The sequence below is a fragment of the Physella acuta genome, unplaced genomic scaffold, assembly GCF_028476545.2.
Source record: "Physella acuta isolate Inbredline_101_S28 unplaced genomic scaffold, ASM2847654v3 ptg000358l, whole genome shotgun sequence".
Lineage (NCBI taxonomy): Eukaryota > Metazoa > Mollusca > Gastropoda > Physidae > Physella > Physella acuta.
This window is the reverse complement of record NW_026731877.1, coordinates 22,680-44,716: the sequence shown is the minus strand read 5'-3', so window position 1 is coordinate 44,716 and position 22,037 is coordinate 22,680. Positions and strand designations below refer to the sequence as shown.

The 22,037-nt window shown below is 34.9% G+C and overlaps 1 protein-coding gene across 4 annotated transcripts; it reads right to left on the bottom strand.

The window, feature by feature from the left end:
- Positions 1-236: 236 nt before the first annotated feature.
- LOC131941366 (piwi-like protein 1) lies at positions 237-21,909 on the bottom strand. Of its 4 annotated transcripts, none has more exons than XM_059300606.1 (20): positions 21,820-21,909; positions 10,192-10,307; positions 8,287-8,391; positions 7,824-8,082; positions 7,438-7,652; positions 7,147-7,271; positions 6,977-7,057; positions 6,682-6,885; positions 6,187-6,295; positions 5,926-6,049; positions 5,591-5,708; positions 4,897-5,011; positions 4,545-4,747; positions 4,265-4,416; positions 3,964-4,088; positions 3,685-3,859; positions 3,392-3,548; positions 2,792-2,917; positions 2,177-2,324; positions 237-1,779 (listed from the first exon to the last, which is right to left on the bottom strand). In XM_059300606.1, exons 2-20 carry the CDS (start codon positions 10,207-10,209, stop codon positions 1,663-1,665), a joined length of 2,676 nt encoding a protein of 891 aa, XP_059156589.1. In that variant the 5' UTR covers positions 10,210-10,307; positions 21,820-21,909; the 3' UTR covers positions 237-1,662. The 4 variants fall into 4 exon arrangements, with proteins under 4 accessions (XP_059156589.1, XP_059156588.1, XP_059156587.1 ...); XM_059300605.1 differs by lacking the exon at positions 21,820-21,909 and adding an exon at positions 17,966-18,106; XM_059300604.1 differs by lacking the exon at positions 21,820-21,909 and adding an exon at positions 14,676-14,856.
- Positions 21,910-22,037: the final 128 nt, after the last annotated feature.

Here is a 22,037-nt window from a genome sequence, read left to right as displayed (position 1 = left end):
TAAAAATAATCAATTATTTGTCTGTCAGACAAAAAATTATTGTAAAAATTACTAGAAAAAAAAACCCACAATAACTGATAGACAATGGCTAGAGAATGATAATCATGACAATGGCAGGATGCAATTTTCTGCATTGTCATCTAGTTGTGCACATGTAAGCCTACAGATTACAGCTTCAGGTCAAGAGAATTTGTGTATTATCACTGTCACCACATACAAAAAAAAACAAATACAAATGACTTTTTACATAAATTTATTAACTTGAAAATGTATTGAACTCAAACATTAGAAAATACAATAAATGCTGCAACATATAAGTGTGATCCTCCACTGATTTGGGTCAAGGATAGTTACTAATTTTGTGTTCTGGGACTATTACTATTTAGAACCATTAATAAACTGATACCTTGAATCATAAAATGAGTAACTACAAGTGTGTAGTGTGCATATAGGAATTATTTGAAATAAATCGATCTCCACATTCACATACTACACCTCACATTTTGAATTTATCTCCGAATTGCAAGCATTACATGGCAATTTACTCAAGAAGTGGAGGATCACAAATAAAAGCATTTTGAAAAAATGACAAATTTATTTTACATTAGTCTCTCAAATTAAGTTCATTGTTTACATCTCTTGCTAATGATCAAACCTATTTTGACATGAGGTTGGTTATATATTGTTTCATACTACAAAAATAGCAAGAAGGTTAACTGTTAACATATTACCATAACATTAACTTTTTTCTATTATGGCAGAGAGCACAACAATTATTTTCACACTTCAAATATTATGGTGTTCTCAAGCAATAAAATTCAAAATTTGAGTTTCTGGTGTAGCACAATAAAAATTCACAATGCACGAGTTCTGAATTTAGATACTTAAAAGGTATAATGCTACCATTGCTGTAGTTTTGTTAAACATGTTATAAAATGAAACAGGTTTAAATAAAAAAATTCAAATCATGTAACCCAGGCACTAGTAAAACAACAAAACGTAACTTGAAACCACCTTCTTCCTGAAGGATAAACATATTTAGCCACTGAGACTAACTTTTAAAAAAACTACATGCACAATTTGACAAAAAGCAAAAGAAAAAGTAAAATATTGAATAAAAAGATATCACATACAGAATCAATTATTTTAAAAAGAATTAAAATAATTTCAAATTTTTGTGTAACCATGAAAGAAAAAGAAAGAAAAAAATCACAGAGAAAATATTTTAAGCACTAGATGTTGACATAGGAATAAAACAGACCTACATTTTTAAAAAGCTCTTAAAATTATAATAAACCTGTATTTTTAAAACAATTTAACAAATTTTTAAAACTTAAAAAAGTCAAAATAACTTATATAAAAGCAAAAACACTGATGTAATTGAAAACCTAGATAAAACCAGATATTTACATCCCAAAAACAGTGTGTAGTCAAATTTCCATAAATAATTCAACCTATTTCCAAGATTAATTTAAACAATGACAAAATTAGTCATAATCTAATTAATCATGTATCTTTTTTGACTATCTTATTACAAATGCCTCTGAATATGTAGATTTTCAAGATTTTTTAACTAGAAATCATCTCAATAAAACCACATTTTTTTCAAACAAAAGGAAGTGTGGAAACACCTTTAAAAGACCGTAAACAAAGGTCTACTGATTACAAATAAAACAATTTATCTGACAAACACTTGGAAAATTCACGATGGAGGGACTGTCCCTGTAAAAATGCCAATTTATGTGCATACATGCATACAGCAGGTACTCTGATGGTGCCCTGAAAAATGCAATAAATGAATTAGATTATGAAAAGTTGGCTACCCTAATTTAATTGCTTACTTTTTTTTCAAAAATTTAATGTTCTAATATTCAATTAAAATTATACTTGTTTTTTTACACAACTGATGTTAAATGGCTTAAGTGTTTAAGAAGTAAATTCATTATGTATCATGTATAAAATTGTGTTATCACTAGTGATTTTGTTTGGATGAGCACTCAGGCACCCACTGCTTAAGTCTCAAGTTAAGACCCAGGACGTCACTGCAACCATCAAACTATAGTTGCCTCACTCAGATTACAGAAAGTAAAGGTGGAAATGCATAGACCTGGTCACACTATATTTATTCTGTCAGGTCTGAAAATATAAATTCAGCTAAGTTAGTTTAACTCCTTACCTGCCAGTTGAAATAAAGGTGACATAATTTAAAGGTGAGCTTCTGAATGTGGTCTGGTTGTAGTCCAGTGTCATCAAAAATCACATTGTAATTTGTTGGGCTAACAGTTCCTTGTGTAATGGACTGGCTCACAATGAAGAAGTCATACCTAATTGTAAACAAAAAAGAATGTGTCAATAAATGTACTATCTTTTATAAAAAAGAAAACTAATTATCATTAGAAAATGAATGTTTATTTCTTATAATTAATTTTTTTTTTTTAAACTTGTTAAATATTCATTCAAAGCAAATGTGTTTGCCATTTTTATAATATACTGATATGCATTTCCACATCATTAGACCATTTTATCAGAGTTTAAGTATATATTGCCAGAACAGATGCAATATAAATTGATACTCTAAACTATGTGGGTGGTTTTTTTTTTATAATCTTTAATATTAGATTTAATCAAAATGTAGTTTTTAAAGGACTTCCTGCTTAGTGGTTAAGGCTGATTGCTCTTTAGTTTTAAATTAACCTGCCCTCAAAGAATTGAAAGTTATATTGAAGAATTAAGCTAAGCTATAGACTCTTGTAACGAGTTACCAATTCTAAAATTGATTGCTCATACTAACCAATTTGGTTTGGTAATAAACTGATCTACAATTGTTCCTGGTGGTGGGTTGGTTTGGCAATCACCCTCAAGTTTGAATAACCGAGTGTTGAGCCTTTTTTTGACCACAACAAATGCAAAACCAGGTCTGAAACAATTTAAAATAAAGAATTGAGAAAAATTATTTGATTATTAAAGTTTTTAAAATTACTGTCATGAAATATCAAGCTATTATATTTTTGGAGGAAGAAAATAAAAAGTTAACAAGATGAAATTGGAGATTTGCTATATATATCAACATAAATTTGTAAATTCATTAGAAAATCAGTAGTGGTTTAGGCCCAAATAATGAGACATGATCATTCACAGTAGCATACATTTTAAAACTTTACCATTGTGTTTTCTTATTAATTCACTATACCAAGATTAAAATTACACAAATGTCTGTGGTAAGACCCACTAATAAATTATATTTTTCTTCCATAGTGTTATTACATAAAAAAATAAGCTAGCATTCAGTTTTTATTTTAGGTTACCAAAGAAAGACAATTTAAACAAGATAGGCAAATTTAAGTTTTGTTATTGGTGGTAATAGCAAGAAGAATAGTTATGCTCTACATACCTAGAGTTGCTTACTCCAACTTCTGCAAAAGCGCTCATTATTTGCTCAAATTCTGACTTGTAAACTGTATAAAGCTGACCATCTCCAACACCATCACGATACAAGACAATTTTTTGAGGCATTGCTCCATTTACTTCATAGTACTTTTCCAGAGCACCTGCAATATATACCTCCAATTAGATGCCAAAATAATATTTACAATGGTTTTTTTTCAATGACTATAAGACAATAAATATATCTGACTTTGAAAATAACATACTTCAGCCCTATTTGAAAATGTATAAACTATTAACCTTTCATGAGTGGCTGCAAGTTTCGCATTAATTCGTCCTTGGTAGGATGGTATTCAGTTTTGCTGTAATACCTAGTACACTCTTTATTAAGAGATGCCACAAGAGCTCCAACTGATTGGTTTTTATGGGCTGAGTCATGGTAAGTGTCAATGCCAATCACCATCAAGCCTTTCAACTTTAGAATAAGAATAAAAACAAATTACGATATCAAAAATATGTGGTTTCAGGCATTTTTTAGTATGGAAAAAAAAAAGCTAGTAAGATGACAGCCAAAATTACCGGAATCTCAGCACCCCACACTTCACCTCCCATTTTGCAGTTCATCTGAATTGCAATTTTGGTGGCTACACTCATCAATCCTTGTTTCTTCTGTAATGTCTTCAGGATAACAACCTGGCTAGGCACTTAAAAATATAAAACTATTTTTAAAACACAAAATTTTATTAGATTTTTTTAATACAAATTTAATGGAGACAATCAGTTAATCACAATGTTATAAAACATAGACCTCAAATGGGTGAATAATTTCCAGAACTCCACAAACTAATCAAATTTAATGTCCACAAATGAATTTGCTTACCAGGATTATCAATGCAACAACACTTTTTAATGGCATCATAGCGATCTTTTTTAGAATTAGGTACCACACAAACAACCATTTGTACTCTGGGATTAAGGTTTTGTCTGATGGCTTGAAGATATGAATCATTGCGATCATCAAGTATTTGAACCCTAGAGAATTTGAAATGTAGACATTGTAAGCTTAAAACTTTTACAATTTGATTATTTTCCAAGTGGTTTAAAGTAAAAATTATATCAGTGAATGTCCTAATTAACAGTTTTAATTGAATTATACTTACTTAACCGGATCAACAATCCTCATGCCCATTCCTTTGCCAACTTTGGTAAAAGTTTCACTCAACTCTGCTGATGGCTGAGAAGCTGCATATGGAAAGATGATCACCCATTGATCCATGTTAACAGAATTCAGAAGTGATATGTTCCTCATGTTTCGACTCCAATCTGCCTTCCTTGAGTCATATGAAATTTTTGTGATTTCACCCTGAAAATTAAAACAATTCCATTTTAAATATGCCCACTTTCTAAAAAAATTGAAAAAAATAACACAGTAAAGCTGTTAAACTTTTAAATTAAATCTTATAATTTGTATGAAAGTTACAATGTGGCAAAGCTAATGCAGTAAGCAAATACCCTGTTAGTTTTCATTAGAAGACGTTCAGCAGGTAGCTGTCTTGCAGGTATCTTAGCAGGTTTATCACTGATTTCAATCTTCCATGGCCTGAGAATCTCTCCAACTTTTTCAGACCTTTGAACATTTATATTAATATTTACTTAACTTATCAAAGATTACAAGAAAGATATCATGATTTCTTTTAAAATTGGGACTTTTTTAATGTAGGGTGAGAAGATGTCAATGTAACTTCTTAGCAAGAAATTTTAATAAAACCCAAAGTTTATTTAGAATCATTTTGCTCAAATGATATGGTTTGTTAAGTCATGTTCTCTTTCACTTTAAATTTGAAATCTGACAAAAATTGTTAACAGTTTCCCATTGATAACAAAAATCCTGGTTGCTATTTGTTACTAGTAGCCTCGCTACAAGATTTTAAAATACCAAGAGAGGAGAAAACTGTAAAATTATCTGTGAAAGAAATTATTAAAAATCTATAAAAGATCTATAACCACAAAAAAAAAAGCTCAAAGCACAGAGCTGCTGAACTTGCATGATGCCCAAAATTTAAAGACTTGATAAAAGTGGACACTGTCAGGTTATATATACATCAAACAGTGACCTAGAAAAAGATCAATTAAATTTATTTATTTACAAGAAACTTCAAAATTTGAGGGAGGCATATAAATTGTTTCCCTTTACACTAAACCTTACTGGTTGAGTTGTTCACACAGCCTTTGAATTTGTTTAAGTCTATCTGTAGGTCCTATTCTTGTGATGGCAGCTAGATCCTTCATTACATTGTAATCTGATCTAAGTTGATCACTTAAGCCTGTAATACAATAATATAAAAACAAGACAATTATTTCATGAAATTTTGAGAGCATTGACACTTAACATTTGGGTTTTGATTTTTAAAACTAAGAATTACCAAAATATTTTTATTTCATTTTATAATTAAGATGTGATATAAATTTTACCAACATTAGATGAAAAGAAGTAAGGAAAGTAAGAGCTGATGAAAGTAGTTTTTTCTGTAGCCAAATTACCTGTAATCACACACAACTCTGGAACCAGGTAAAGATTAGTTTTCTGTCCTCTTCTCTTGTCACGTTCAGTGGGTCTGGTAACCAGTAAAGGCTGATCTGAATCCTTTACAGTTATATTCCAGTGCTGTAATTATAAAAGAAATAGGCTTGAAGTTTTATGTATGGCACAGTGAAAACAAAGAAACAGATTTTTGGTAATAAATATACACGTGAATGTTGAAACAAAACAATTCAGACTAGCATCAAACTAGTTAGCCAAACCTGTTGATAGTACTGAATGTAACTCATTTGCTCGCCATTCTTTTCAAATGTATCAGTTGCACGAGCATTCCAGTTAATATCATCAACACGGTATGTCTTGTTGTTATACCTAAAATAATTATCAAATATGAAAAAAATAATGCATTCTACATAATTTTAATTGTCAACATTATTTGTACTAAGATTTTTTTATGGACAAATTGAAATTAGAATCTCAGACATTAGGAAAGAAAAAAAGAGGCACTTAATTCCAAACATATTTTAATTTTTCGTATGATAATAGTTGTATTAAAAAACTATGGTAACATTTTATGACTAAAACATGAAAAAGAGTGGATCTTAGTTCAAATTGATGGATTGTAAATGCACAAAGAAGGTTAATTTCCTTGAAAGACTAGGTCTAAAAACTGATTTGAAACTGAACTAAACCGCGAATGTAAACTATTCCACTTGACAGTGTTTCAAAACAATTAAAAATAAAATAGAATAAACTACCTTGTCATGACAATAGACCCCACTAATTCTTTAATAGCTCTTTTGTGAAACTCTTCTGTGTTCCTCCTAGATGACTCAAACAGCAAATAAAGAGCATCCAAGAATGTGTCAAATCTGAGAACTTTGTGAATAATATCTATTCCAAGTAAATTTCCACCATCATAGTTCAGAATTGATGTGGCAAATCCTGGCATTACTTCAATTCTGAAAATAAACAAAAAAAAAAATTTTTAACTTGTGCAAAAAATTGTAGACATTGAAAAAAATGCAGGTAAGGTAACAGCCAGAAACATACCTATGTTTTGGAATTTTAATAGCCAACTTGAGATTAAAGTAGTGATCTCGAATTTTCTTCATGTCAAGTGCCATCTGGGACCTGAAAATATTTTTTTATGAGGGTAAATGACATTTATCAAAAATTAATTACAATAATTTTATCATTATAATAACCTCTATGTTACTCACTTTTTGAACATGAGATTTGCAATCTGCAAGAACTGAGGAGTATTTTTGTGGATTTCACAAATGTATTTGATTGTTATGGTAACAAGTGTACCATCATGTGCACGAGGAGCTACACACTCAACTTCCTGAAAAAAAACATGGAATAAATTCAGAGAAAAATATTTCTCAAAGTTATAAAGCAGACAAAATCTCTAAATATTCAATGTTGAAATACTTCCTTTGCTTAAACTCATAAACTGCCAGTAACTAATAACTGCTTAACATTATTTGGTTTAATTCATAAAAACTCACCTCTCTCGGCAGAAGTCTTTGCAAATAGAGGATGCCGCCATCAAAGCATCTGACTGTCCCAACTACTTCAGTTAAAGAGGTAATTAACTGAAACTTCACTCTGACATTTTCAACTTCAGGTTTAAAGGAAACATGGTACTGGAATATTTTCTGATCCAGACCAAGATTGACTTCAAAATAGTTAGTATACAGCATAATATGGTCACCTGATTTTCCTGTTTAAAAACAAAAGACACTATTAATAAGATGGTTCAAAACATACTAAAACAATTACTTAAAAAACAGATTCTAACCTAGAGAAAAATTGTCAAGCAATTCAACAACTAGTTTGAAAACATTGCAATATTCAAAAACTAAATATCACGTAAACAATGCTTATACCCTACCCACTGTATCTTTGCCCTCGTCTTTCCATGGATGATCAATATATTGATCAAAAGCTGTTCTTCTTGTTCTGAGACTCAACCTTGATAAGTCTTCAGTTGGAGATAGCTCTCGCCGTGCACTGGTACTTGCTGGAGTATACACTGGATCAGCAGCAGCTACCTGCTTATTACCCACCAAAGGCTCTGATTCATCAGTTCTTTTTCTGCCTCTTGCTCTACCTCTAGAAGAGCCTAAAGGCATGGCATCACCTGCAGCTGGCTAAAAAATGGAAGTAGTAATTTTATATATACATGATCAAAGTTAAAATACACTACAGTAATTATTTTTTTATAAATTTAGATTTTTTACAAGCAATAAATTTCATAGCAATTTCATAGATGAGTTTTGACATTTCTTTAATTTGATATAATTTCAAAAGAAATGTAGAAAGGAAAAAAAGCATAAAATAATTAAATATATTACTACATTTTCTGGCATCATAAGAGGAGGTTCTGGGTCAACAGGAAACTTTTTATTTCTGCCACCTCTACCCCTTGCTCGTCCCATGGGAATCATGTCTGAGTCATCCTACAAAAATATAAGAATCATATTCATTAACATTTACTAAGATATTGTTATTAATATATTAATTTATTTATTTACTCTGTGTTGTCCATCTGCATTTTTTTTCAAGAAAAAATGCTCATGTACTCTGTTAGTTTTAATACACTATCAAATTTTAAATCAGATCATCACTTATGGTTTAAAGAGCAACAGCTTTTTGAGACATTTAAAAATTTTAAATATTTAATTTTCATATATTGCTTTTAGAACTTTAAAAAAAAAATGGATTCCTATAATATTCAGTTCTTTTTTTAAAAATTAAACTACTAATGCAAAGCCACATTGCCAGTAGGGTACTTAAAACAAGTACATCACAAACTGATGTAGGCCTACTCGACACTCATTGCTGCAGTCAGTTGCAACAGCCATAAAATGATAAATAAAGATTTGGTTTCTAACTTGATACAAATTCTGAGTTCCTGGGTCCTCGGATAAGTTTATTACTGATTCTGAGCACATTATCATACACTGGAGCTCAATGTGCTGTCTAAGTAAAGTATTAGTTCAGTTAGTAAACCTGCCATGTTATTGGGTATATGCTTATATTATCTTTTAGAGCACAGCACACACAAAAAACTTTTTAACACAAACTTTTGCTTCTTAGAGAGGATGTTGATTCTATACCCAAGATTTCCAAGTTCCATGACTGCCATTACATTAAACTAGAAGAGGCTGCACCTTAATACAAGATTGACCTCCTTTGACCAGCCATTGTTAACATCCAAGAGGTGATTGTATGTTTATTTTTAATGAAACCTTTAAAAAGACTACCATTTACCAAAGTCTGAGAGCATGTCTAGGTAACCAGCTAAGCCCTAACTTATAGATCTATGAGCAGGCTGTGTCAGTTGACAGAAACATTTGCCAATATTTAAAATATTTGATTTGTTGTAATCCTGTTAGTGTTATGGTCTAAGAATAATACAGTGATTAAAAAGCCTTAGATGCTCTGAAATGAAACTACTGAATTTTCAGAAGCTTTTTTTACAATAATTTTGAAGTTTCTACATAATTAAAAGAAAATTGGTATTTAAAATAGGCCCAAAATGATTTCAAGTTTTAGAAAGAAAAGTAAGTTAAATAGGCCTAGATCTAGGTCTATATCAATTTTGAATTTAATTTTTAACTTTCTGCCCTATCAAAGAACCATGTTATTGAAATAACCTAGATCTAGATCTATTACTATTAATTAGTTATTAGTAGACCTAGATCTATATTCTTAAGTCAAAGGTAACTGAAATATGAATGAATATTAAATCTAGAGATTAAGAAAATCTAGAGTTGTTAGATCTATTTTATTTCAATTTATATTTTATTATAGTCAATGTCATAAAAATTTGGATCTAAAAAATTCTAGATCTAGATCTACTGAAAGATTTACTTAATCTTAAACTTAAAGTATTAATCTAGATCTATTTCAATTTATTGTCAATGTCATTAAAATTTGGATGTAAAAAGTTCTATATCTAGAAGTCTAGATCTATTGAAAGATTTACTTAAAGTGTTTATTTATTTACTTTAGGCCTAAAAAAGTCATTTAAAGTAGGCTAAAAGACAAGTTAAAGTTATTTTATTTATTTTATTTAAGTTAATATTTAATAAAGGCTGATACAAACTTTAAAAGTTTAATCTGTTTAATTCGTTCTGATTAAACTGCTATTAATCGATCAATAGAATATCTCAATCCATCAAAAAGACAACAAGAAGAAAGTATTGCAACATTATTTTAAATAAACGAGTTTTGAAAATGCAGTGCACACTTACTTTAGGAAACCCGGCCATTTTCAAGAGGAAACGGAAGATGAATCTGCTTAGACGTTGAAGGCGAAGCCGAGACTCAGGCTAGGTCTTCTCCTACTTGATTTACTCAAGCCTAAAATCTAAACGAAAAACAAATGCCATGAAATTTTTTTAAATGGCATCAGCTTTTTAATTAAGTAGTTAAGAATCTACATAGAATCTAAATGCATAAAATAAATATAAATAAACGAGTGAGATTGGAATGTTGTTTAGCGGATAGGATTTTTAAAAAGAGGCTTCAGCACACTAGGCCTACACACGTGACATTTCATTGCGTAATTAAATCTAGACCTCAAACCTGTTAATGATAGATTTAAGGCAGGCCTCTGAAGATCCACATCGTCATTAGCCTACTGTGCACCACGTTTTTTTTCCCCAGACACCTCTATGTACTACTAGATCTAGACTCTAGATCTGTAATCTACAACTAATACGCCTATTTCAGCTGTCTAAATATACACTCCACATGTCATTCGCGGGACTTTAAATGAGTAGGCCTCTAATATTTAATATAAGCATATAAGGGGAGTGGAGTCGCCAATTTATGACGTCCACACAAAAAAAAACTCCACAGGCGCCCACATTTGGACGAATACCACCTTTCCTAGAAAACCACGCTCTACCGCAAGTTTCCGCCCCTCAAATGGACGTCCACAAAAAATTATTTAGGCCTATAAATTATTAATAGACCCTATGTGATGAGCTCTTATTTCAATTACAAAGATTATCCCCATTTAAAAAAAAAACTATGAAGGGTAGAAACTTATTTAGTTTTGCATGGAAATAAGAGCTTAAAAAGTATTAGGCCTAGAGTTTTATGCCTATTTGTTGTTGTCGTATGCAGTATTATAATTAATAAGTCGTAAGGCCACACCAAGTTCATTACCTTTGTTTCCTTTCATTACTTGGGCTTACCGCAGAATTATGGATCTAGATAGGCCTACCGCGATTTGAATAATTAGCATAAGTATGTGCTCGTGTTAGTTTTCTTCAAAACATGGGCACTTCCGTTTTAAACTGTAATCTAAAGCCTACATTGTGTATGCAGGTTACAAAAAAGTTTCGTGTCTTGTCAATTTAAGTATGTCAATGTTAAATTTATACGTTTGGATATAACATGGACCCCCACCCCTTCCTTAGTAAACCAGTCGACTAGATCTAGCTCCTGATTTGTAATCTATGTAGAACTTAGATGTAGACTAGGCTTTAAGCCTACTATAACTCTAATATAGGCCTTATATGCCTAGCTCTATAGTATTATTTATATCTAGAAATCTACACCGGTTTGTAAACAAAAACATTTTGATCAGTAAAGTAAAACTATAGACGCTAGTAGCCTATGCTGTTTAGAATAAATTTCATTGGGGAGGGGATGGGGGGGGGGGGCGCATGTCACGTAGGCCATAAGGCCTAAGCCGCAGCGCGAAACGTGTCAAAGACGTCTGCCGACACCTCACAGAGTCGCTGTGAGCATTGCACTAACACAAGAGTGCGCGGACTAGACTAGAGGCGAATTTGACGGGTGCTTTATTGCTTTTCTGCCTTGTTCTATTATCTTTCCGAACAAAAGACAAAGTTATAAAACTTTCCAGCCATTCGTTTTTGTCTTCCTGCTGAAGCGCTGGTTAAATGGAAGTGTGAGGTTGATTGCAGTCTGAATGACCTGGTCTGCGTATGATAATTTAATTTTAATCTAGATCTAGATCTAGATAGAGAGGGGGTCTAGATTTAGATTTGGAATCTAGATAAAAATCTAAAGCTTGATTTTCCAGAACTCTGGATTAAACACTTAAAATTAACGTCTAAAATCGTGACTAGATTCAAAATTTAGATCTAGGTTTGCCAAAAAATCAGGACTAGCATAAAGATCTACCTGTATTAAGCGTAGCGCTTTCATTAGCATTGCTCGTCGATTAGAATTTTCTAATCTTAGTCAAGAAAAAACGAGCAAAAACCTAACACCGACATCAATTCAAGGACAAAAGTAAATGGATACCAATACGATATAATTAAAGATTCTGACAGATCTAGAAATCTTGCGTTTTTTAAATTCAAAACTGCAGCACCAAGTCAATTTAAATACAAGTAGATCTAGATTGATAAAATTTAAAACTAGAACTTCACTAGATTTAGATTATTCTAGATTCTAGGCAAGATTTAGATTCTAGGAAATCTAGAATTTAGATCTAAATCTCGCTAGAGTTTGTCTAAATTCTACAATCAGTCTAGATTAGTCTAGACTAGGCCTATACTGGATAATTCTGCGGAATGGCCTCGAATAGAGTTGACTAACACAACAGGAGAAAATTAATTAGTATCTAGATTCTAGATATATACTCTAAAATAGAGCTAGATCTATAGAATATAATTTAGCACGAGTTCCGAATCTATGGGTCACGAAAAACTCTGCATAGTCATAATGAGCCTGTGGTAGATGAATCTGAATATAAAATGAATCTATTTGAAAGAGGATATCTTAGGGCATCACGAATGGCATGAAAACGAACTCCGGCATAATTTCCCTGAGCTGAAAGAGGAGACCACACTGGCTAGCAATCATTGATTCCCTTGATGCCTTGATGTTAAAAATGAATTGATGAATTACAAGACGAGTTCTTGAATTTACGCAAAGTTGCCGCGGCAGGTAGATCTAGAATAATCTAGATTCTAGTAACTACCTTGTTTAATGTACCCCTGCTCACACAAGTGTTATGTAGGCCTACCATTTAGATCTATACCCAAAAGTGTTGCTTTCCCTTATAAAATGTTGTCAAATCTAGACAAGATCTAGAATATAGATCTAATTATTATTTAATTAAATGTTGAGAATGACATGAGTTTGGCAATGTTTGGCATTCAGAATAGCTCAATCATGAAGATCTAGAATCTATTCTAGAATAGACAAATTTAGATAAATATTTAAGTCATGATCAGAGTTTCTTCCAGGCTTTGCCCCCCCCCCCCCCGAACGAAATGAAATTTATATAATTTATATAGAAAATATATACTTTCAACAGTGCCCCCCCCCCCCCTCAATGACCCCTCGACCGTGTCAGGTTTTTTTTCCTGCTCACAAGAAAACGTGAGAAGCCGATGACACGGGAGATGATGTTTAGAATTAGCATATTTCTTGTTTTACATTATCCGTGATTGATCTAGATGGGCCTAGATTAGATCTAGTCTAGATCTAGATAGTTGTTTAGTGATTACTTAACTTCGCGCACATCAACAACATGCCTCAATAAATTAGGTCTAGAATCTAGATTTATGTCTCTTTATTTTTACCCGTAATTCAATCTTAGCTTTATCTCGCCCTTCCCGTCGCGCATTTTACCTACACCCAGATCATTCTTAGATCTAGATTCAAGATTCTATATCTAGGTAGATTAGATATAGATTTAGATCTAGATCTAGATCTAAATAAATATAAAACCGACGCTCGCATAATTTATTTTATGATTTAAACTTTAGACTATTTTTCTTGAAAAATAAAGAGTAGATCTAGATCTACATCTAGGTCTAGATCTAGATCTAGATGTAGGTTTAATTTAATAGATATTTTCCATGGCGACACCAGATTTCCAGTGATCAAGGCCAACACCACAGACCATTCGCGGGGTTAATTAAGTTCACAACATACATGGCAACGACCACCCCATAGATCTAGATCTAGATCTAAATCTAGAGCTAGATTCTAGATCTAGATTTCTAGATGTAGAAATCTAGATCTAGATCTATATTCTAGATTTCTAGCTCTAAGGCACTCTAGGGCAGTCTAGGCCTAACACGACGTTGGCGGGAACTACGGCGGGAAGGGATGGTGGGATTGTTACGGATGCTTGAAAACATCGAACGGAATTAGGCCCTACACAGCTGAAATTTTAACTAGATCTCTAGATCTAATCTAGATCTAGATCTAGATTAGATCTAACTAAATCTAGATCTAGGGAACAAAAGGAAATAAAAATATCGACGCTAAGTCGATTTTGAACTCTACTGAAGGCAAAAGCGTAGCCGTAACCTTTGCGGCATAGAAATCTAGATCTAGATTCTAGATCTAGAATCTAGATCTAGATCTAGATCTAGATTCTCTAGAAAATCGTAGATCTAGATTCTAATCCCGGGTGTCAAAATCGTAAAATTACGGGCAAAACCGTACAACTTCAAGGACAAGTTGTCAAGTAGGCAGCTTTGCTCTTAAGAGTTATAAATCTAGATCTAGATCTAGATCTAGAATCTAGAATCAAATTAATTAATTAGGATCTAGATTCTAGATCTAGATCTCTACACTAGATCTAGATCTAGATCTAGAATCTAGATTCCAGTCTAATGGCTGTAGCAGCGTAGCTAAACAGTATTAAACACTAAACAGAGAGATTCTAGTCTAGACTCTAGAACTGTAATGTTTAAATGTTTAATGACTAATGTTTAATGATCGAATTACTTACAGTTTTAATCAAGTAATGAATTGTCTTCTAAAGCACTGATTTGCTGAATAACGGCTAGATCCAGACTCTAGATCTAGATCTAGAATCTAGATATATCAGTGCCAGAAAACTCAGTTGGCTACACACCCAAAAAACTCAATGCCGGTTATTGTGACGTAAAAAATACAGCGTGACGTAAGATGGCATAGGCTAAGCACACAATTTAAAAATTGACTGAGGCGGGAAAAACTACCCGTGCAATGCTGTGACGTATAATAGCGTGCTGGTTTTAATTGCCTGATGGCACAGCGTTCTACTTATTATTTATGACAGAAAAAAAAAACGGATTTAGACCTAGGCTAGTCTATAAACAAGTTTCGTTTTCTGAGAAGTCTTAACACTTAAAAAAAAATTCAAATCTAAATTTAAATGTAAAATGCAGTTTTACATTTTAAAATATTGATTCTAAATAGATATATAGATTAGCCAGTTTAGCCTAACTTGAAAATTGCATCTTAGATGCTAAAATGTTTGTTTACAGTTTACGGAAAAGTAACCTCGAATTTAGATCTGTCCTTGACAAAACATAATTATATTTTCATTTTAAACACCGTTTTTTTATTAGCCATTTTGATTTTTTTTTAAACTATGTCATACTCCAGCTAGACATCTAGTGATTTTATGTAGATTTAGCTATATTTATTTGCGTTATTTGAAATTATGTACGCATCGTGCTTTTCAGTGTATAAAAACAGGTTTATACATTTTAGAATAGATCAATCAATATGAGCACAATCGGTAATTCCTAAAAAATGTGTGAAAATTAGGGGGTTATTTTTTATTTCTGGTATTTTTTTTTCGTTTCTTGATCTACATTGAAACTATGCCAAAATATGTATTTTGGCGTTTTAAAATAAATTGTTTGATTAGTTTGCAAAATTACCGATAATCAAATACATGTAGGCTAGGTCTAGACTTCATTAAAATTGTACAAAATATATTTTAAAAATACAAAATGAATTGTATCTAGCACGCATGTGTCCTATAGCTAGACCTAATGCTACAACTACACCCGAGAAAATTAATAAAAGACTGGATCTAGGCCTAAATAATTTACAGTTCGATTTTTTTTTAAATAAACACTTTTGTTAACATGAAAATAAGTTCTTTTAAATGCACTGAAATTTACAAATAAAACAAATTAAAATAGATGTATAAGAGAGAGATTTTTTCAGACATACAGAGTGGGCGGATTTTTTGTTCCACATCAGTTTAGGACGACATGTAAATGTAAGCCTAAAGCAGCTGCATTGCACGATGGCATATAGAAAAATCTAGGCCTACGGCCTAATTTATGTCACTGTGCAATGTCTGTTTGGGGTCACAGTCATACATCTACGGCGGAGGGAGTTTAGACTTTCTGACAATGGGATGGGGGGTATATTTTGTAATTCTTCGAGGGGGGGGGTGTAAGTAAAGTTAAAAAAAATAAAGTTCCCTTTCGAACCTGACGGCCCACGGGCAAGTGAAGTAGATTTCACCTGTCTCCGTGTCTTCGGTATATGAAATGTCTGTTTGGGGTCACAGTCACACATCTACGGCGGAGGGAGTTTAGACTTTCTGACAATGGGATGGGGGGTATATTTTGTAATTCTTCGAGGGGCGGGGTGTAAGTAAAGTTAAAAAAAATAAAGTTCCCTTTCGAACCTGACGGCCCACGGGCAAGTGAAGTAGATTTCACCTGTCTCCGTGTCTTCGGTATATGAAATGACAGTGTGGTCAGCACTATGCCTAGACGTTTTTACTTTCCATTACGTAAGTCAGGTACCCATCAGAGTTAGGTGGACTCAGGGGTGTGCTACGACTCTAACCAGGTACCCGAACTCGAGATTTTTGGGTTAGCAGTTCAAACCATAGTTTTTGTACTGATAGAAAAAAATTGTTACGACCATCATTAAAAATTCTTGATGAGGATTTTGCGGCACTTTTCTCCTATAAGTAATGTGTCTCCACCGCCGTTACAAATCCCCAGCTCCTTCATTGTTGACACCATCACTAATGAAACGTTTACATTTTTGCAAAAGTGTTGTGGAATTTTTTCCTGTACTTTGTTAAACCCAGATTGGGCAAAATGCACATAAAACTATCCAAAATACAGACATTCTGTAATATTTTTTAGGAGTAGGCTATTTGGCATTAGCCAACACTTCGCAGCGATGAATCAGTTTTTCATTTCGACGAAGAATAGCTGTATGCAGAGGCGTAGAGATGGGGGGGGGGGGGGGGCGCAGGGGGAACATATGTCCCCGGACGCCGACCTTAGGGGGCGCCAAAATGGGTTGGAAAAAGTAATCGAAAGTTTGAGGGGGGGTGCAAGTTCAAATCGAAAGTTTGAGGGGGGGTGCAAATCAAAAGTTTGAGGGGGGGGGGGTGCAAATCGAAAGTTTGTCCCCAGGCGCCGGGCAAGGTCGCTACGCCTCTGGCTGTAGGCATATCTTATACAAAGGCTGAATACCTACACCACCATAATTAAAAATAAACAGAACACATTATTTTGGTAGTTGCGCCATCTTGTAACTTGAAGTAAGCCAACCAGTTTCAACTATGTAAACATGGATACCGAAACTTTATATTATATTTCTTTGTCCACTTCCAGACTTTTTTCTACGGGGGGGGGGGGCGGATTAAAATTGCCTGGGGGTCGGACACTGGGCTGGTAAAAGTATATAATTTCTATATAATAAATTCTATTTCCTTCGAAGAGATGCCTGAAAGAAACACCGCACTTGATGGAAATGGTTCTTCGTGACGTCAGACATGTTTTAAATAATACTAGATCTATCTTTTATTAGACTATCTATAACATTGTATAAAAGGGGTTGTGATTTACAACCTCTTTTATAAAAACCGCCATTATCGTTTGTGTACGAGACAGATGAACACGCTAAATTAAAAGAAATTTTTTGGTTTAATATGTCTACATGTATGCCTACATTTGTAGATTCTAGTAAGGCAACATTTATCCTTCTCAGTTTTAGGTTCTTAGTTTAAAAAATCAGCTAAAGAATTAAAGAATTTGTTTTCAATTTTCTTTTTCCATCCGCCATCATTGCAATGAATTATACATTTTTTTAAAGTATCAAAATTTAAAAACTACACATTTAAGACAAAAAGGCGAGTAAGAAATGCTTAATTATTTTAATATATGGCATTATATGGATCTAGAATCTATTCTATAGGCCACACTTAAAATACTTTTGAAAACAGTTTATGCCGTAAATTGTCTTATGCAATTACTCGAGTAAACTTACATGTGTATACCGAATTAGCTTAAACAAGTATGTAATTGATACATCACTGCTTACTACCACAGGTACATCGCTTACACATTCACCCTGCTGGCTACACTCTTTGAACACATCTGACCTAAATAGCTAATTTCGATTGTCTCATGGCGCCTCGTTTGTTTTGAGTTGTTTTTTTTTTTTTTCGTGAAGCAACTTTGAAACACGCGTCTGAAAGTGAAATCAGACACAACAGGACATGCGCGTCGAGAGACAACTGTCGTCTGGTAGACTAGTGGGTGGGGTGGGGGTGTTTGGGGTGGGGTGAGGGCTGTGTTGGGGCTGGGTAAAGTCTCAGTGGGCCGCCAGGATCTGTGCTGTAACGGGCCTAATACAGCTTGATTGATTGATTTTTGTCCATAAACCCTTACGATTCTTCGTTGTTTTTTTTTTTATTGTGGATTTCGATTTGTAAAGTGACCCGTGACTTTGTAAACATTGGTCCTTAGTCTTAGATGGAAAACAAAATGCACTATGAAAATTTTAATCGGGTTGGTGGGGGAGGGGGGGGGAGGGTGCACCAGTGGCGTAGCGAGGTCGGGTGTCACCCGGTGCGGCACTTAATGGTGTCACCCCCAGAGGCGTAGCGACCCTTCCCGGGGACAAACGTTCGATTTACACCCCCCACCCCTCTCAAACTTTCGATTTGCACCCCCCCCCCGTCGTTTTCGATTTGCACTCGCCCCCCCCCCCCCTCAAACTTTCGAATTGCACCCCCCCTCAAGTTTTTCTCTATATATTTTGCTATTTTTTGCCTTGGTGTCACCCCCCCCCCCCTAAATGGTGTCACCCGGTGCGGTCCGCACCCCCCTCCCCTCGCTACGACTCTGGGGTGCACATTTTTTTCCAAGACCTCTTGAACAAAGCCAATCCACCCCTGGGAGATAGGGGGGATGGGGCTGACCCACCAACAACCTAGCGCCTATGCAACTGATAAATCCCGAAATGAATTTAAGAAGGTAAAATAGTGGTGTTACGACATTCGCAATTTTGAAACCGAAGGTATTTAACTCGACCGACACCAGTCTACCATTGTAACTAGACGTAAAAAAGCTGTTAATTTTTAACGGCCATGGGCAACATGTATACTACACACGTCTAGAGAAATAAAAAATTCGCCATAAATCAATTTCATCAGAACATGTATTGGAGGGCCTACACATTTTCTCCACTGGATGTCAGTACACTTGTTTTGAATATTAGGGGTTAGTTTGGATAAATTAGTAATTTATACTAAAAGGATTCTCGATGAAGGGTGGGCTGACTACCGGTAAAAATCCCGGTGGACCACAGGGTAAATAACTTGGTGGGCCCATGGTGATGTTGTTATAGTGATCCTATTAGTGTTAATTTTTTTTAATTGTTTGTATTTTACCATTCCTTCATACCAAGCCGTAAAATGAATGTTTTGATGGAGAACAAATGCACAATGAAAATGTCTATCTTGGATTGATGAGGGGCCCCCTTTAAAATTTCCTGGGCCCCTTGGACATAGCCAGTCAACTCATGTCTTGATGTACAGCATTAGTTTACAACAGGGGTCTCCAAACTACGGCCCGCGGGCCGAATGCGGCCCGCGAAGTCCTCTCATCCGGCCCGCGGAGATCTTTTTGTCTAAGGAAAAATTGTTTGTTGGTGATGGTTGAGAAACTTTGCCCAGAGAAATCAAAGACATGCCTGGAAGAAACTGGCCCCCAAACTGAAATTTGATAGTTAATGTGGCCCTCTGTCTGAAAAGTTTGGAGACCCCTGGTTTACAATAACTGTTCTAATATAAGCATATAAAACCAGTGTTTCTTTCATGCATCTCTTCGGCTCTTCGGTGTGTGTGGGGGGGGGGGGGGGTCCCACCAAAGAACGTCTAGGCCCCCTCTCTCTCGAACGAAATAGAGTTTAGTTAGAAAATACACACTTTTACCAGAGTCAGCCCCCCCCCTTCCGAAATTTAGTCCGCCCCCACCCTCCCCAAAAGTTTCAAGTACCCTCCCGAAGTCTAAAAGAAACACTGTATTAACCTAATGACAAAAGTGAGCAGCACAACAAAGAGGGGGCATTTGAAAACGTTTTACTTCAAATCAGTGGCGTAGCGAGGGGGGGGGGGGTGCGGACCGCACCGGGTGACACCATTTAGGGGGGTGACACCAAAGCAAAAAATAGCAAATATATAGAGAAAATTGATAATTCCACTTAATTAAGTGATTAATTCGAGTGTTAAAAAGTCTTTTAAGAGCAAATTTGACAAATCCCGACAAGGGTGGAGTGGGGGTGCAAATTGAAATTTTGAGAGGGGGGGGGGGGGTGTAAATCGAAAATTGAAAGTTTGTCCCCGGGCGCCGTGAAGGGTCGCTACGCCTCTGGGGGGGTGACACCATTAAGTGCCGCACCGGGTGACACCCGCCCTCGCTACGCCACTGCTTCAAATTACCCCTCCCCCCTCTAGTTTTCCTCCACCCGTTGACAGAAAGCACAAACAAATGGACATTGTACATCAAGTTTAAATTATTTTTATCACAAACTTAAATTAAGGGAGAGTATCAGCGTCATCCATTGCATACTTACCTCGCACATTATTACATTGAGGCGTAACTGTTAAACCGCACACCAGATGAGTCATCCACATTAAATAGAAATGATTAAAAAGTGCCGAACATTGAAGACACAACGCCTGAGAGCTGCACTTGATATTTTCAGGGGGGGGGGGGGGGAGAAGAGAGACGGGGCGAACTAAATTTTTTCAGTGGGGGGGGGGGGGGGGGGGGGGGGGGCGGGCAGACACTGGTTAAAGTGTGTTTTCGATATTTTCCATTTCGTTCGGGGGGGGGGGCGGTAGACTTTCTTCGAAGAGCACGGTACATAGGGTGGCTGTGGGTTGTTTTTTTTTTCTTTTAAACGTGATCCAACTGGATAAAATACCATATTTGAGTGTCCTAAAGACAGAACGTAGAAAAGACCGAAAAAAAAAAAAGACCAGACATAAATTCGGTCCTGTCACGAACCTCTAATAATATTTTTACTAGGATAACGACTTGCCTCTTTGGTAAGCGAGCGATTAAGTAAACAGTATTTGAGGTTATGAGCCTTATGATAACGTCCCTCTTTGGTAAGCGAGCGATTAAATGAACAAAATTTGAGTTCATGAACCTTACGACGTATTAATTAATTTTATCATTGTTTTTTTTTAGTATTCATCTTACGAGAACAAAGAAAAATCCCCCCCCCCCCCCTCAAAACATGTTAGATCTAGTTTTTAATATTTCGCGGCAGTTTTAGGCTGGTAGAAGAAAGAAAATAAAATCAATAAAATATTCATACTTTGACGTTTAAAACATATCACTTATTAATAGAGTTTCTTTCAGGCACTGTCTCTCCCCACCCCTGACCCCACCCAAAACGAAACATCGAAACAGAATTGATGTTGAAAATATATGCTGTACTAGTGCTCGATACACCCCCACCCCCTCCCGAGAAAAAATGAAACTTTGCTTATTTATTTTCGCATACGAAAATCATTTACAAATCACCGGAACTTCCCGTTCAGACGTGGTTTTAATTTATTGTAAAGAGCGTTTTTAAATCAACGTGTGCCTGATGCTACCCCACATCCTACAAAAAAGACAATGATCAAGTTACAGTTTTACACTACATGACCGGACCGCGATCACACCGGATCACCGTTTGAAATTAAGGCGCCAGTCAAGTGACGGCGAGCGAGCTACGCCTTTTATTTATATGCGAATTCTCTCAGGTTTGCCCGGGAAGTGCATACAAAATTAAAAAGGCCTACAACAGCATTATAAAAAAATAATACCATAGCAACATACCAAAATAACATTACAACTTTGAACTTTGTTAGGCCTAAAGGCATTGTAGCGTTTATCATCGTCCCCCCCCCCCCTCTTGTGAATGATTGGCTCCAACACTAAGAATAGATTAGGGCCTAGAAACTATTGAACGAGGGAGAAATGTGTTGTTTATTTCTAGTCATGTGACCTCCCATAAACTACATTGTCACTAGGCCTGCGACACGGGTTGGTTGGCC

Bases quoted from the DNA above. Each gene is read 5' to 3' on its own strand.
- LOC131941366 (XM_059300606.1), bottom strand. The intron at 2,918-3,391 runs GTATGTAGAGCA...AAATTGTTTCAG, and splicing joins GTTGGAGTAAGCAACTCTAG to ACCTGGTTTTGCATTTGTTG. The intron at 2,325-2,791 runs GTTAGTATGAGC...GTTTACAATTAG, and splicing joins TTTATTACCAAACCAAATTG to GTATGACTTCTTCATTGTGA.